This window comes from Triticum dicoccoides, chromosome 2B, assembly GCF_002162155.2.
Source record: "Triticum dicoccoides isolate Atlit2015 ecotype Zavitan chromosome 2B, WEW_v2.0, whole genome shotgun sequence".
Lineage (NCBI taxonomy): Eukaryota > Viridiplantae > Streptophyta > Magnoliopsida > Poales > Poaceae > Triticum > Triticum dicoccoides.
The window spans coordinates 659,697,720-659,715,916 of NC_041383.1; the positions used below are offsets into that span (position 1 = coordinate 659,697,720).

Genomic DNA, 18,197 nt, shown 5'->3' on the forward strand with positions numbered 1-18,197 from the left:
ACCTTGTTCTTCATGTAATGAGTCTCATATATATCGTGCTTCAAAGTAGCACCATGTTTTCATGTAGAGAGTCTAATGTGTTGTCACTTTCATATACTAGTGGGAATTTTTCATTATAGAACTTGGCTTGTATATTCCTAAGATGGGCTTCCTCAAATGCCCTAGGTCTTCGTGAGCAAGCAAGTTGGATGCACACCCAGTAGTTTTCTTTTGTTTTGCTTTCATTCATTTATAGCTCTAGTGCATCCGTTGCATGGCAATCCCTACTCCTCATGTTGACATCAATTGATGGGAATTCCCATAGCCCATTGATTATCCTTGTCAATGTGAGACTTTCTCATTTTTTGTCTTCTCCACACAATCCCCAATCATTATTCTATTCCAACCATAGTGCTCTATCCATGGCTCACGCTCATGTATTGCGTGAAGGTTGAAAAAGTTTGAGATTATTTAAGTATGAAACAATTGCTTGGCTTGTCATCGGGGGTATAGAAGTTGGGAACATCTTTGTGTGACGAAAATGAAGCATAGCCTAACCATATGATTTTGTAGGGATGAACTTTCTTTAGCCATGTTATTTTAAGAAGACATGATTGCTTTTATTAGCATGCTTGAAGTGTTACTATTTCTTTTGTCAATATGAACTTTTAATTTGAATCATTTGGATCTGAACATTCATGCCACAATAAAGAGAAATTACATTGAGAATTATGCTAGGTAGCATTCCACATCAAAAATTCTGTTTTTATCATTTACCTACTCGAGGATGAGCAGGAATTAAGCTTGGGGATGCTTGATACGTCTCCAACGTATCTATAATTTTTTATTGTTCCATGCTATTATATTATCTGTTTTGAATGATTATGGGCTTTATTATACACTTTTATATTACTTTTGGGACTAACCTATTAACCGGAGGCCCAACCCATATTGCTGTTTTATTGCCTGTTTCAGTTTTTCGAAGAAAAGGAATGTCAAACGGAGTCCAAATGAAATGAAACCTTCGGCAGCGTGATTTTTTGGAAGAATATCACCCAGGAGACTTGGAGTTCACGTCAGAAGAGCCTCGAGGAGGCCAGGAGATAGGAGGGCGCCCCCCCCCCACTGGATGCGCCCCCCTATCTCGTGGGCCCCTTGAGCACCTCCCGACCGACTTCTTTCGCCTATATAAGCCTACGTACCCTAAAAACATCGAATATCAAGATAGATCAGGAGTTCCGCCGCCGCAAGCCTCTGTAGCCACCAAAAACCTCTCAGGAGCCCGTTCTGGCACCCTGCCGGAGAGGGAACCCATCACTGGTGGCCATCTTCATCATCCCGGCGCTATCCATGACGAGGAGGGAGTAGTTCTCCCTCGAGGCTGAGGGTATGTACCAGTAGCTATGTGTTTGATCTCTCTCTCTCTCATGTTCTCTCTCCTGTTCCCTCTATGGCACGATCTTGATGTATCCCGAGCTTTGCTATTATAGTTGGATCTTATGATGTTTCTCCCCCTCTACTCTCTTGTGATGAATTGAGTTTTCCCTTTGAAGTTATCTTATCGGATTGAGTCTTTTATGAGAACACTTGATGTATGTCTTGTCGTGCTTATCTGTGGTGACAATGGGATATCATGTGCCACTTGATGTATGTTTTGGTGACCAACTTGCGAGTTCCGCCCATGAACCTATGCATAGGGGTTGGCACACGTTCTTGACTCTCCGATAGAAACTTTGGGGCATTCTTTGAAGTACTTTGTGTTGGTTGAATAGATGAATCTAAGATTGTGTGATGCATATCGTATAATCATGCCCACGGATACTTGAGGTGACAATGGAGTATCTAGGTGACTTTAGGGTTTTGGTTGATTCGTGTCTTAAGGTGTTATTCAAGTACGAACTCTTGAATAGATTGATCCGAAAGAATAACTTTGAGGTGGTTTCGTACCCTACCATAATCTCTTTGTTCGTTCTCTGCTATTAGTTGCTTTGGAGTGACTCTTTGTTGCATGTTGAGGGATTGTCTATCTATGTTATTATTGTTGAGAGAACTTGCACTAGTGAAAGTATGAACCCTATGCCTTGTTTCCTATCATTGCAATACCGTTTACGCTCACTTTTATCATTAGTTACTTTGCTGTTTTTATAATTTCAGATTACAAAAACCTATATCTACTATCTATTTTGCACTTGTATCACCATCTCTTCGCCGAACTAGTGCACCTATACAATTTACCATTGTATTGGGTGTGTTGGGGACACAAGAGACTCTTTGTTAGTTGGCTGTAGGGTTGCTTGAAAGAGACCATCTTCATCCTATGCCTCCCACGGATTGATAAACCTTAGGTCATCCACTTGAGGGAAATTTTCTACTGTCCTACAAACCTGTGCACTTGCAGGCCCAACAACGTCTACAAGAAGAAGGTTGCGTAGTAGACATCAGGGTGCCACATCTAGTAACATTGCCATTTGTCAATCCTTGTAACACTGTGATGCGATTTGTCAAAATATGCAACTAAAAATCACTAGCACTATCTAATTTTTGCAACTAAAATTCGGTAATTAAGCATAGAATTCATTCATAGATTAAGCGGCTGTGCTTAATTTATACAAACAGTTCAACTTTACAGCTGAACCGACCAAACTTTTACCCAATTGTTGCCAACCACGTACTGAAATAGCTAGTTCAACTATATATACTAGCTAATTTTAAGTACGTTGTATAGTTTCACCACATCTATAGTCAGATGAACTGAACAAAATAGCCCTAAGTACTACTACGGAGGGGCTTTGTAATAATTCCGGCAGCCTCTCCTCTGCCGAGCGCGCTGAGTAATAAGAAGAGGAGGAGTAGGAGGCTACCGACGAACAGGACAACTGCAATATGGTGCATGTCACTGTTGCACCTTCAGCAACACTCACCTCGAACGCCCTCTGCCGCTCTAGACGACCCCTCTCGAAGCGGTGGTTCTCCTCGTAGATCTCTTGACTCCTCGCTTCTGCGTCGACGTGTGCCGCGGCCACGGCGGCGGTAAGGCTCTTTGCATGCTCGACGAGGCGCACCTCATCCTCCCGCAGGAACTTGATGTAGCGCGCAAGGTCGCTGCCGCACGTGCGGGCCTCCACCTCCGCCTCCCTCCTGCAGGCAGCGGTGGCGGAGCGGGTGATGATCCCGGCGGTCGACAGTGGGCTAGCGGCCACGGCGGACGATGATGGGGTGCCGGCCATGACCACCACCTCCTGCCATCTGGTCGCGGTGGCAGGGCGGGTGATGGCCACAGTGGCCGGCAGTGGGGTGATGGCCACGGTGGCAGAGTGGGGGAATGTCCATGGCGGTGGAGTGGGTGATGGCCCTGGCTTTCGAAGGAGGTGTGGCGGCAACGGCGGCCGGCAACAACTGCCGACGGGCACTGGCAGCTGAGCGTGTGGTGCGTGTTCCGCGCACACCCAACTGGGACGCCGCATGCACTATACTACGTCGGGGACTGCGCCGCCGCCACGGTGTAGCCTCCCAGCTGGAGCTGTGCTCTGATGACGGCGGAGTGGCTGAGCGACGACGACGGTCCGGTGCCATTGCCAATTTTGGGAGAAGCGGACGAGATAAGCTACATGGAGGGAGGGGAAAATGCGATGCAGGACTCGCCGGCCGTGAGGGTTTATATAGTAGGCTGATAAGCATTGGGATTTTGGTGGATTTCACCGAGTTGGGCGGGAAGCTTGCGTGGGAACCTGCGCGGGAACGGGCTCAGCACCATTTGGCTAAAAGAACGCCCCCGCGCGCTGCTCAAGCTTGCGCTCAAACGTCTGCGGCAGCGGGGTGACAAGACGTGCAAGAGAAGGATGAAAGGACACATATACATGATGAGATGAACATGGACCACACTAGGGAACCCGTCGGTGATGAATTCATCAATCGCAAATGGTTGTACACTAGAAAGCATTTGCCCACAACACACACGGCTTATTCCATCACAAACAGATCGGGTGGATCAACTATATGTCATGTATAGACATTGTCAAAAAGTAATGTGGTAGACCTTCTTTAACATATGTTAAAAAATAAAATAAAAATAAAAAACAAGGACCTCGATGTTAAATTAGCTGAGGGAATGGGGCATTTTGGTCATTTTGATGACTGAAATGACCCATCCTATCAGCTAATTTAACATCAACACAACTTCCCATCCAGTCACCCATCCCATGGCTGCTCCAGCCTGAGCACACTTAACTTGAGAGTTCTCTTAGATGAGCTACTGGTGGAATAACTAGTCCTTGCTGATGTAGGATGCCTCTTCGCATCCTTATGGCGTATCCGGATGACCGCCCGTCCCCCAATGGCCAATACATGTTGTGTAGACAGAGCATATCACATATGTCTTATTAGAAGCAATCATTTGTGTTATTATCGGTCTTTGCACACATTTCTGATTACAGACCTGTTCGCCGCGTATCACACACATCTTATTATATTGAACCGTTTATGTTCGCTTGTCTCAACACAAACAGTTCATCCTAGTGAACCGCATGTTGTATATCACACACACCTGGTTTTGGCTGACCATTTATTTTGTGTTGCCTAATCACAAACAGTTCATCCTAGTGAACCGTATGCTGTGTATCGCACATGCCTTCATCTGGCTGCCCGTTTCATTTGTTACTCCTTATCGCAAACAGTTAATTGAACTGAACCGTATGCCCTGGATCACGCACGCAACTAAAATCTGAACCGTGTTTGATGCATCCGTCATCGCAAACATTTTGGACATTTTTTACGGTTCTTTGACACCACCGTTTGCGATTATTGCATCGCACACAGTTTCTCGAAGGGTCTCTGATCGTAGTGTCGTGTTAGCAGCATCCTGCACTAGTGAGGGGTCTCCCTGTCGTAGACCTCTCGTAGGAGAAAATTCTTCAGTTTTAGTATTATGAAAGCGTACTCGGTAGCTTACTGAAGATACACATGCCATAATCAGCTCTACCCAATGCGGATGAACCATCTTCAACATTATTTTCTCCAAGAAGTTCCACTCTACTCTGTCATATGCTTTGCTCATGTCAAACTTAACAGCACAGAAACCATTAGCCCCATGAGTTTTCTTTTTTATTGCATGGAAACTTTCATAGGCTACCAACACATTGTCGGTGATGAGTCTACCTGGCACAAAAAGCACTCTGTGTTGGGGATATAATCTCAGGGAGAATTTATTTCAACCTATTTGCAAGCATCTTTGAAATTATTTTATACACCACATTACAGAGACTGATGGGCCTGTACTGTGTGATCAACTCTGGGCTGTCCATCTTTGGAAGTAGCACTACGTTTGTAGAATTCCAACCATGAGGAATCTTCTTATTGTTTACAGCGTTAAGTACCTCATCTGTCAGCTCATCACCCACAATATGCCAAAATCTTTTAAAAAAGATTGCATGAAGTCCATGAGGACCAGGAGCTTTCATATCTCCTATGCGGAACAAAGCTTTACAGACATCTTCTCTGGTATACTCAGCCAAAAGCAAATTATTCATTTCATTTGTAACCAGAGGATTTACAGAGTTTAACAGGTCCTGATCCACATCTGCCGAAGTGGATGTAAAAACATCATGAAAATATTTCTGGATCATAGGCTTAAGATTATCATTACCTTCTACCCAAATATCATCACTATTTTTAAACTTCTTTATTAACTTCCTACGCCGACGCGCTGAGGCTGAATGGTAAAAATAGGTTGTGTTTCGGTCACCTCGGCACAGCCAACTAACCTTCCCTCTCTGTGCCCAATATATCTCATCTTGTTCAAGCAAATTCTTGATAAACAAGGAGAGTTCCTTCTGTGGCAATTTTATACCTGGTGTCGGGCTAGCGTGCATGAGAGTCTCGAGCTCTCGTTGTGCATTTCTCAATCTCGACCTAGGCTCCTTCAGTACAGCCCGATCCCATGCATGCATGTCCTTATAGACATTAGCTAGTTTCGCTCCTGTACCAGGGCCAATACCCCTCTGGGCAGCTTTTTGCCATGCCGTTTTCACCACCTCTTCAACAGTCTCCTCCGCTAGCCATCTAGCTTCAAAATTTCTTTTGTAAGTCGGCCTACTCTCTGCCACCCCGGCTAAGTGATTAGTATCCAAGCAAATGGGTCGATGGTCAGACTTCCCATCTCAAGGTTGCATAGACCCACCCAAGGGTGCATTAGCAGCCATTTCGCGTTTGAAACTGTCCTGTCCAGCCTCTCTCGTAAACCTCCTCGGAACCAATTGAATTTGTCCCCTTCATATCCCAAATCTTCCAAAGAGCAGTCAGACAACGCATCCTAAAAAGCTTGGATGCAAGTGTGAGGGCGGGCAGCACCCCCCTCCTTCTCCGATGAGAGCAAAATCTCGTTAAAATCCCCTATCACAGCGCACGGTAACCTAGATTGTGCATGAAGGTCCCGCATCAGTCTGTACATATGATCCTTATTTTCCCAGCTCGGCTCACCGTAGATCCTGGTGAGTCTCCACATATCTCCATTCTCCTCTTCTACCGAAACATCGATGAAATCCAGGGAGCCCGGGAGTAGATCCTCACCTCCTTCTTCCAGACCAAAAGTAGTCCACCCTTACTACCATCTAAGCTGGGAGCAACGATCATCTCATCCATGCGTAATTTCCTCATCAACTCTTCTGCCTTAACTTCATCCAAATGCGTTTCAGACAGAAAAAATGCATCCGGTTCATATCGCCTCTGAATGTCCAGAAGCGAGCGAACTGTCGGGGCTCCCAGTATGCCCCGATAGTTCCAACTAATTAGTTTCATTGCTCCCGGCGATCACCCTCGAGGGGTGTCGCCGATGTGCTATTTAAACTTGTCTCATCATCATTAGCTGACTTCATCCTCTTCGGGTCATGTATCTTTTGGGGTGTGCTCATCAAGCTCTTATCTATGATCTCGTTTGTTCCGTTTTCCAGCAGATTAACCTTATCACTCACAAAACCCCGGGGAGGTGAAGTACCAACAAGCTCATGCCTGGCAGCCCCACCATTCACCACAATATTGTCGTTCTGATCTATCAATCTCTTCCGTGCCATGGGAACTACGACCCCTCTGTTCCCCTCTGGCTCAACCTCCATATCTGTGTTTTCTTGAGGGTTAGGGTCCCCAGGGTTACCATGCCCTGGGCCAAAGCCTCAGCCTCTGCCCGCTGCATCACCACAATGTCCACTACCTCTACCCTCACCTCGCCTAAACGAGGCATCAAAGCTAACCAGCAACCAGTCCCCCCATTGACACTCCTCGGCTGGGTGTATGCCGTCACCACATTCTGTAGCAATATGGCCTATGAGTCCACAAAATTCACAGAAATCTGGAAGCTTTTCATATGTGACTGGATACTTCTTTTTCTCCTTCAAAGTTAGGGGAACAAAACGAACAAGTGGTGTATCCAGTTTAACAAAAACTCGAGCCCTCAAGTATTTTGTTGGGTTAATTCGACCCTCATTAACAATCACTTTAACTGGCAGAACTCCAACCTTTTTGCTATCTTCTCTGCTATCTATGTCTTCTTCATAAGCCCCTCCGGAATCCCGGTGATTCTTGCCCATACTGGGATACAGTCAAGCTTATCCTCTTGCACATTAGTCAAACCATCGTATTCCTCCAGAACCACAACTGAGTTACGAAATAACCACGGACCACCGTTCATGGCACGGTTCCAATCTCCCAAGCACAAGAATTGCGCCAGGAGCAGATTTTCTCCCTTAGGTTTAAAGGTCACACCCTGCGCCGCCGCCCATGCGTTTCGCATAGACTTGAAGAGTGAGATATGGCTAAACGTCTTCTGAGTATGAACCTTAAAAATTGCTATCCATCTCGTCTCATCAATCAGGCCATCAATCTCACCAGAGAGATCTAGTTCCCCCTCTTCCTCGCCATGGAGGTTCAGACCTTCAAATCTGTCCTCCAGGACTGCATCATACCCTCGGCCCCTCGATCCATCTCCACTGCTCGCCGATCTGCCCGTTGCCGACTGCCTTGGCTCCACCGTCTCTGATCCCGCCATCTCCCTCGCTAATCCAGCCATGCACTTCCTTCTAGCAGTAGCCACACACCAGGGGAATCACGTGGGAACTCCTCGGGGGGAGATCGGACGTGAGATTATGCGATGTTTCAGGTTAGATATGGAACCCTAGCAGCGCGCCGCCGGGGATATCGGGAACCCTAGGTGCGCCCTAGGGGAAAAGTAAGATGTCACGTCTCGTGCCAGCGTGTTTGCCTGGCTAAGTTGCACATTGCATTCTTTATTTAAAAATCCCTATAGTTGGTAACCGCCATCCAATCAAGCATAATAAGATACTAATGCTCCCATCCCTCAAAAACAAACACTACAAAATTAATCCTAATGCTCCCAAGGAGGATCGTGTCAAGCCAAAGAACTGTGGTAGTAGTCCTAGCGACAAGATACAAAACGTTGGAAATACCATTTCAGGGATTTGACCAAGTACTAAGCCACACCAAACCAGCGCCAATTTCCTCGTCACGCGTGTTGCTTTGATCAGGTCCAAGTGTGATTAGTATTGTATCGGCCAGCTCCGCGTCTTGCCTCGCTCCTCATTCCTTCATCTCCACCGCCGGGCGCCGCTGGTCTTCCCAGAGGGAGAGGGGCAGCACCGCAGCAGAGAACTCCAGGGAATTGAAGCTGGGATCGGAAAAAGGTCGGTCTTTTGCCATTTTGGCCGGGAGCAGAGGAGGGAGGAGATGGCCAAGGGGGAGAGGGAGGGGCGCCTCCCCCTCTTGCTGCTGCTGCTGCTCGTCTTGTGCCTCTTGGCCCAGTCCAGGATCGCCGCCGCCGCCACCCACCCACAGGATGGTACGTATGCCTGCTTGCTTGCTAAGCTTTTCTCCTTCTCCTTCCCCTTCCCCTTCTCCGAACTTCGGGGAGGAGGAAAAGTTTATTCAGACTGCGCCGGAAAATATGCTTGGTTGTTTGGAGGTTCAGTTTTGGTCTTCGGATGAGCTGGGGATTGGAAATCTTCCAGGTTCATGATGCCGTGTACTATGAAATTTGCTGCTGGAATCATTTTCACAACATGTTACTCAGTTGCAACTTGCTAGCGAAGAATCTATTTTTACTGCCAATAGCAGTATGCCAAACATCAATTTTCAGTTAACCAATCTCTTTATATTTATTATTAAAAGAGTATCCAATGGTTGGTTCACAAGTCCCTGTCTCTCTCTCCTGCCTTTGCAGCGGCTGCTCTCAAATCCTTGATGAGGAAATGGTCAAATGTGCCTGCTAGCTGGAGGAAGAAATCGAATGATCCTTGCGGCGACAAATGGGATGGAATTGAATGCAATGGTGCCAACTCAAGGGTTACATCACTGTAAGCACAATTGACACCACCATTTGATTGGAGCTGGCTGTCCAAGATCCTTATGTTTTGATTTCCCCTGACTCTCTTCTTCCATGTGGCAGAAATCTTTTTGGCATGAACATGAAAGGCACTCTTAGTGATGATATAGGAAGCCTGACTGAGCTCAGGGTCTTGTGAGTGATGATATACTATTCATGTTATTGGCTGTCTTATGCTTACACAATAAAGTAGTAACATTAGGGCACTTAATCACTGATGACTGATGAATGCACTGCAGGGATTTATCCTCAAATAAAGACTTAGGTGGTCCACTTACACCTGCCATTGGGAAATTGATTCAGCTTATAAACTTGTAAGTTGCAACAGTTTCCATTAGTGTACAAAGAGGCGGTAGACCTATTAATTGTATATAAACCTCTGTTTCCAGACCACCTTAGTTACTGACTTACCATCTTCCGAGTAACTACTCTGCAGAGCATTGATAGGTTGCAGTTTCAGCGGTTCTGTTCCGAGTGAACTAGGCAACCTTGCACAACTCGAATTCTTGTAAGATTCTTGTTCTTCTTTTGAAAAAAAATATCATAGTTTTGTTTGCAAGAATTCTCTATCTATTGGATCTTAATGTGCTTTCGTGAATCGTGAATCGATGTCCTTCCACAGCGGTCTGAACTCAAACCAATTCATGGGCAGAATCCCGCCCTCGCTGGGCAAGCTCTCCAAGGTTAAATGGCTGGATCTAGCTGATAACAAGTTAACCGGACTTCTCCCAAACTCAAGGGACAATGGCGCTGGATTGGACCAGCTTCTTAATGCAGAGCACTTGTAAGTGTCATCTAACATCAGTTTCTTGTTAATCATATGTGTCATCTGGGCATCACTCATTCGTAGGTTGCTTCTGCCTTTTGTAGCCATCTTAACCAGAATTCTCTAGAAGGTCCTATCCCAGAATATATGTTCAACTCCAGCATGCACCTCAAGCATATGTAAGTTCAAATATAGCCTTTCACCCTGTATCATTTGGACCGTAATTTGTCTAACAATGGTTTGTTGTGTCTAGACTTCTGGACAGGAACAATTTTAGTGGAACTATCCCATCATCTATTGGGGTAATCCCAACTCTTGAAGTACTGTAAGTGTTCACACAGCTTGCTTCAGAATTACTTTGGGGAGTTGGCGTTTTTGTGGCAAGCTAATTATTTGATGTGCTTTTGGAATACAGTCGTCTAAATAACAATAACTTCACAGGCCGAGTTCCGGCTATGAATAACCTGACTAAGCTCCATGTTCTGTAAGTTGCCGTACCCACCATTCCCATCTTATTTGATGGTACTCTTGCACTTAGATGGGATGAGCACTAATGTATCACTTGTAATTTTGTTGGAAATCTCAGAATGCTGTCAAATAACAAGCTAAGTGGACCAATGCCGAATTTGACTGATATGGAGGGTCTTGGAAATGTGTAAGAAATTAGTGCGATCTTAATCAGCATTATTTACAAACTTTCACTCAATATCATTGACAAGTGATACGGCGCTATATGCACAGGGATCTAAGCAATAACAGCTTCACGCCTTCTGGTGTTCCAAGTTGGTTTACAGAATTGCCCGGACTAATGACCCTGTAAGTTACAGTGCTATCTGAATTCAATAGTTACGATGCAGTTTAAGAGCAGCAAATGATGGACTCTTTCGTTTTGCCGTGCAGTACAATGCAGTCGGTTGGGATTTCTGGGAAACTACCACAGAAGCTTTTCGGCTTGCGTGATTTGCAACATGTGTAAGACAATACAACAACCATAGGACCTCTACCTTGTACATTATTTATCGAAATGCACTAACTAGTCAATCGTATGGCAGAATATTGAATGATAATGAACTGAATGATACGCTTGACATGGGCAATAACATCAATGACGGACTAGACCTTGTCGACTTGCGGAACAACAAAATTACCTCAGTTACAGTGTACAGCAGCCTTGACAGCAAGCTTCTCAAGTGAGTATTGTTGGCTGTTGCTCATTTGAAACTTAATTTTTGACAAAGAAATGTGTTCCATTTCCTTCAAATTTTTACTCTATTATCTTGCTGCTCTGTTCTTGCCAGGCTTGAAGGAAACCCACTCTGCACCGACTCTGTTCTGTCAAACACGCTGCTCTGCACGGACCAGCTAACCGAATTTCCAACCATGCTACCCTTCTCTGATGTACAGTGTCCACATCCATTTGTTGAAACTATATTCTTCCGATCTCCTTCCTTTGGCGATGTCAGAAAGTTCCTTCCTGAACTGCACGACAACCTGTCGAGAACAGTGAGCAGTTGTACCCCGAACAAGCTAGGTTTGATACCATACATTGATGACGTGTACCTGAAAGTAGACATCAAGGCGTGCCCTGTAAAGCAGAAGAGGTTCAATTACTCTCAGGTGCTCAACTGCTTTAATCTAACACTTCAGACTTACAAGCCACCGGAGAATTTTGGACCTTACTATGTGAAATCACATCCTTATCCGTTCCACGACAAAGGTGATTTATGGAGCTTGATCCGGTTCTTGTGGTGAAGTTTGTTAGGCTGGCATATTGATTGTGCTGATGTTTAGCTGTTGATGTATTGCAGCTTCTCGAGCTATTTTGATTGGTGTCGTGACTGGCTCTGTTCTTTTGGTTGTCGGGCTCGCGCTGATTGGACTTTACGCCGTGCGTCAAAAGAAACGGGCTAAGAAGCTTGTCTCCCAGAATAATCCTTTTGGTACCTCATACATTTCATACAGATTAGATCATAGTATTATGTTGGTTTACCTGACTTTATCTAAAATTCTGAATACTCATATTTTCAGCTTCGTGGGGATCAACGCCGGAAGATATTGGTGAAGCGCCAAAACTCAAGAGCGCTAGAGCCTTCACACTGGAAGAGCTCAAGCTTAGCACAAACGACTTCAAACAAATCAATGCAATTGGAGAAGGAGGCTATGGAACGGTAATTAAGCAACAATCTTTTCGACAACTTAAAGTTCTTATCATCTTTAGGAGTCAGGACAGTTCTATAAATGTTCTTTCCCGATGGAAACAGGTGTACCGAGGAAAACTTCTGGATGGACAGCTCATAGCCATCAAGAGGTCCAAGCAAGGGTCCATGCAGGGTGGGCTTGAGTTCAAGACAGAAATCGAGCTCCTTTCGAGGGTGCATCACAACAACTTGGTTGGGCTAGTTGGTTTCTGCTTCGAGAAGGGCGAAAAGATGCTGGTTTACGAGTTCATATCCAATGGAACTCTAAGTGAGGCGTTATATGGTACGTTAACATGTTCTTCCATCTCATTGTCAGAAGTAACTTCAATTTATACGAGGCGTGTGCCTTTTTTGGCCAACTTCCGGAATCAGGCAGTACATATATATTATGGCACAGTTCTTCCAAATCTGAATTATCTTTTCTTCATGATTATCAGCTGGACTGATCATAATGGCTCACTGTAGGTATGAAAGGAGTACAACTGGATTGGAGTATGAGACTTAAGATAGCTCTAGATTCAGCCAGAGGGCTAGCTTACCTCCATGACCATGCCAATCCTCCAATCATTCATAGAGATATCAAGTCGACCAACATTCTCCTTGATTCGAAGATGACCGCAAAGGTTGCAGATTTTGGCCTCTCCTTGTTGGTATCAGACAGTGAGGAAGGCGAGCTGTGCACAAATGTCAAGGGAACACTGGTAGGCTTGCACTTTTGTATAAAATTAAATGGTTCTCGGTATCAACCATTTCAGTTCTAAGCTTTAAACACTTGTTATCAATGCAGGGTTACCTAGATCCAGAGTACTACATGACGCAGCAACTTACGGCGAAGAGCGATGTCTACAGCTTCGGCGTGGTACTACTAGAGCTCATAGTAGCCAAGCCACCCATATACGAGAAGAAGTACGTTGTCCGCGAGGTGAAGACGGCACTAGACATGGAAGACACCATGTACTGTGGGCTGAAGGATGTGATGGACCCAGTTCTCTACAAAATGGGGGGCCTCCTAGGATTCCCAAGGTTCGTGACGATGGCACTGCAATGCGTCGAAGAGGTGGGACCTGACCGCCCGAAGATGAACAACGTAGTGAGGGAGATCGAGATGATAATGCAGGACAACGGGCTCACACCCGGTTCGATGTCGGCGAGCTCTTCGTTCAGCGTGGACTCAACAACAAGGACATTTGCACCAAGGTATCCCTACTCCAGCACATCGACGCCGTCCACTACGTATCAGATGGACAGCAGGGCCTTTGAGTACAGTGGGGGTTTCCCTTCTCAGGGCAGCTTGAAGAACAGGAACACATCCCCTAAACCTCTAAACTCCCGGGAACGGAGGCTTCCTGGTTGATCGAGGCTGTTGGGTGTGCGGTGGGCCCGTTTTTATGTGTTTAGTACGCTGGTGTTGACTCCTTGGTCGGTCGTTTTGTATTCGTGGAAGTTGGGTATCCCTTCTCAGGGCAGCTTGAAGAACAGCAGCAAATAGGAAATTAGAAGGCATGTTCTTAGGTGTATGTATACAGGATGATAGGCTTTTAGCAGAATATCAGATTGTGCAAATTGCAAATTGAAACCGGAGAGTGGCATAGTTACATGTATAGGATTCAGGAATGCACCCATAGTACACTGTACATACTTCGTAAAATTCAAAGTCTGGTTTTGGAAATAATGGAGCAGCCAACGAATTTGCGCGGCAATATTTGTTGTTCTTGAACTTATTGCAAAATCCTATTAATTGAAGGATCGTTTGAGGCTATTACATATTCACATGAAAGATGTTTTGTACAGGAAAATTCTTCAACTGTCCTAGTCTACTGCCCGGCGAACACCGGCGCCTTATTCCTCTTCTAGGGTATTTCTTCTCCAGCCGATCTCCCTCACCACCTCCGGATACCTCGACCGTGCAAACCGTGTGTGGCCAATGGTGGCGGTAGGGCTTCGGAAGGTGGTGTGGTTCTTGTTGACATTTCATCAAACACCTTGTTTGCATACATGAACAAGCAGACATGCCTAGCCCGACCCCCGCGTCGCTCTCACGGGCGACACGGGGGGAGACCCAGCCGCCGGCCACCTCAAGGCCTCAGCTCCATCCCCCCCTCGCCGTCGCCGGAGGAGGCGACCGGGCTAAGCCCGGCGGGGCGAGCTCTCTCTCTCGGCGCGGTTTTCTCCCTCAGATTCAAGGCCGAGGCGGCGGCCGGCCATGACGTTTGCGTGGCCTGCTCCTCCATGCGCGGCGGTGCGCTATTGGCTATCGGCGAGCCGCCCTTTCCTGGCGCCCCTACTGCTCCCAATGCGGCGCCAGATCCGCGCACTGCCCCGATCTGATCCGGGGTGCCGCGGCGGCGTGGGGGCTGCGGGCTCGGCCTGATTTAAGGGGGCGGTCCTAGGGTTCCTCAAGTGACAAGACAAAGATCTGCGTGACTCTTTTCCTTCTTGATCTGGTCGGAGTGTCGGGTTCCGAAAGGCTCCACCGACAAACTCCCATGGGCGCGTTATGCCTAGAGATTGCTGGATCGGGTGGGATTCCGTCGTGCCTGAAGGAAATATGCCCTAGAGGCAATAATAAAGTTGTTATTTATATTTCCTTATATCATGATGAATGTTTATTATTCATGCTAGAATTGTATTAACCGGAAACTTAGTACATGTGTGAATACATAGACAAACAGAGTGTCCCTAGTATGCCTCTACTTGACTAAGCTCGTTTATCAAAGATGGTTATGTTTCCTAGCCATAGACATGTGTTGTCGTTTGATGAACGGGATCACATCATTAGAGAATGATGTGATGGACAAGACCCATTCGTTATCTTAGCACTATGATCGTTTAGTTTATTGCTATTGCTTTCTTCATGACTTATACATGTTCCTATGACTATGAGGTTATGCAACTCCCGAATACCGGAGGAACACTTAGTGTGCTATCGAATGTCACAACGTAACTGGGTGAATATAAAGATGCTCTACAGGTGTCTTCGATGGTGTTTGTTGAGTTGGCATAGATCGAGATTAGGATTTGTCACTCCGATTGTCAGAGAGGTATCTCTAGGCCCTCTCGGTAATGCACATCACTATAAGCCTTGCAAGCAATGTGACTAATGAGTTAGTTGCGGGATGATGCATTATGGAACAAGAGACTTGTCGGTAACGAGATTGAACTACGTATGGTGATACCGACGATCGAATCTCGGGCAAGTAACATACCGATGACAAAGGGAACAACGTATGTTGTTATGCGGTTTGACCGATAAAGATCTTCATAGAATATGTAGGATCCAATATGAGCATCCAGGTTCCGCTATTGGTTATTGACCGGAGATGTGTCTCGGTCATGTCTACACAGCTCTCGAACCCGTAGGGTCCGCACGCTTAACGTTCGATGATGATTCGTATTATGAGTTATGTGATTTGATGTACCAAAGGTTGTTCGGAGTCCCAGATGAGATCAAGGACATGACGAGGAGTCTCAAAATGGTCGATACATAAAGATTGATATATTGGACCATGTTATTCGGACACCGAAAGTGTTCCGAATAGTTTCGGATAAAACCGGAGTGCCGGAGGGGTTACCGGAACCCCCCGGGGAAGTAACGGGCCTTTGTGGGCCTTCAGGGAGAGAGAGGGCAGCAGCCAGGAGGTGGCGCCCCCCCAAGGGGTGTCCGAATAGGACTAGGGAAGGGGGTGCGCCCCCTCTTTCCCTCTCCTTCCTTCTGTCCCCTTCCACCAAGTGGAATCCTACTAGGACTTGGAGTCCTAGTAGGACTCCTCTCCTTGGGGCGCGCCTCTAGGGGTCGGCCGGCCTCCTCCCCACCTCCTTTATATACCGGGGAGGGGGGCATCCCATAGACACACAAGTTGATCTTTTAGCCGTGTGCGGTGCCCCCTCCACAGAAACACACCTCGGTCATATCGTCGTAGTGCTTAGGCGAAGCCCTGCGTCGGTAACTTCATCATCACTGTCACCACGCCGTCGTGCTGACGAAACTCTCCCTCGGCCTCAACTGGAGCAAGAGTTCGAGGAACGTCACTGAGCTGAACGTGTGCAGATCGTGGAGGTGCCGTGCGTTCGGTACTTGGATCGCGAAGACGTTCGACTACATCAACCGCGTTACTAAACGCTTCCGCTTTCGGTCTATGAGGGTACGTGGATACACTCTCCCCGCTCGTTGCTATGCTTCTCCTAGATAGATCTTGCGTGATCGTAGGAATTTTTTGAAATACTACGTTCCCCAACAGGGCCATCCGAGCCAGATCTATGCGTAGATGTTATATGCACGAGTAGAACACAAAGAGTTGTGGGCGATAATAGTCATACTGCTTACCAGCATGTCATACTTTGATTCGGTAGTATTGTTGGATGAAGCGGCCCAGACCGACATTACATGACCGCGTTCATGACACTAGTTCTACCGCCGTGCTTCGCACACAGGTGGCTAGTGGGTGTCTGTTTCTCCAACTTTAGTTGAATCGAGTGTGACTACGCCCGATCCTTGTTGAAGGTTAAAACAACACACTTGACGAAAAATCATTGTGGTTTTGATGCGTAGGTAAGAACGGTTCTTGGAAAAGCCCGTAGAAGCCACGTAAAACTTGCAACAACAAAGTAGAGGACGTCTAACTTGTTTTTGCAGGGCTTGCTGTGATGTGATATGGTCAAGACGTGATGATATATAAATTATTATATGAGATGATCATGTTTTGTAACAGTTATCGGCAACTGGCAGGAGCCATATGGTTGTCTCTTTATTGCATGAAATGCAATCGCCATGTAATTACTTTACTTTATCACTAAGTGGTAGCGATAGTCGTAGAAGCAATAGTTGGCGAGACGACAATGATGCTTTGATGGAGATTAAGGTGTCAAGCCGGTGACGATGGTGATCATGACGGTGCTTTGGAGATGGAGATCAAAGGCACAAGATGATGATGGCCATATCATATCACTTATATTGATTGCATGTGATGTTTATCCTTTATGCATCTTATTTTGCTTAGTATGGCGGTAGCATTATAAGATGATCTCTCACTAAATTTCAAGGTACAAGTGTTCTCCCTGAGTATGCATCGTTGCGACAGTTCGTCGTGCCGAGACACCACGTGATGATCGGGTGTGATAAGCTCTACGTTCACATACAATGGGTGCAAGCCAGTTTTGCACACGCAGAATACTCGGGTTAAACTTGACGAGCCTAGAATATGCAGATATGGCCTCGGAACACTGAGACCGAAAGGTCGAGCATGAATCATATAGTAGATATGATCAACATAGTGATGTTCACCATTGAAAACTACTCCATATCACGTGATGATCGGACATGGTTTAGTTGATATGGATCACGTGATCACTTACATGATTAGAGGGATGTCTATCTAAGTGGGAGTACTTAAGTAATATGATTAACTGAACTTTAATTTATCATGAACTTAGTACCTGATAGTATTTTGCATGTCTATGTTGTTGTAGATAAATGGCCCGCGCTACTGTTCTGTTGAATTTTAATGTGTTCCTAGAGAAAGCTATATTGAAAGATGATGGTAGCAACTACACGGACTGGGTCCATTGTCGGTGTCAAAACTGGCAGATCTCGGGTAGGGGGTCCCAAGCTGTGTGTCTTAGGATCGATGGGTAACAGGAGATGAGGGACACTGTGTTTTTACCCAGCTTCGAGCTCTCTCGAAGAGATAATACCCTACATGCTGCTTTTGATTGTATTTGATGTATATGATTACAGAGTTGATCTACCTTGAGATCATATGTTGTGGTCTAAACCCTAGAGGTATGATGAGTAATGTCATAATGATCTATCGACTAGCCTGGCCTCGGCTTATATAATGTACCGGAGGCCTAGGATAACAAGAGTCCTAGT

General features: G+C 46.0%; 1 protein-coding gene across 1 annotated transcript; it reads left to right on the plus strand.

Moving 5' to 3' along the window:
• Positions 1-8,494: 8,494 nt before the first annotated feature.
• On the plus strand, positions 8,495-14,039 carry LOC119365446 (probable leucine-rich repeat receptor-like protein kinase At5g49770). Its single transcript, XM_037631079.1, has 19 exons — positions 8,495-8,821; positions 9,203-9,335; positions 9,428-9,499; positions 9,604-9,678; positions 9,801-9,872; positions 9,987-10,148; positions 10,235-10,309; positions 10,384-10,455; positions 10,546-10,614; positions 10,717-10,785; positions 10,872-10,946; positions 11,031-11,102; positions 11,183-11,320; positions 11,429-11,847; positions 11,939-12,070; positions 12,159-12,298; positions 12,392-12,611; positions 12,794-13,029; positions 13,116-14,039. Exons 1-19 carry the CDS (start codon positions 8,710-8,712, stop codon positions 13,680-13,682), a joined length of 2,910 nt encoding a protein of 969 aa, XP_037486976.1. The 5' UTR covers positions 8,495-8,709; the 3' UTR covers positions 13,683-14,039.
• Positions 14,040-18,197: the final 4,158 nt, after the last annotated feature.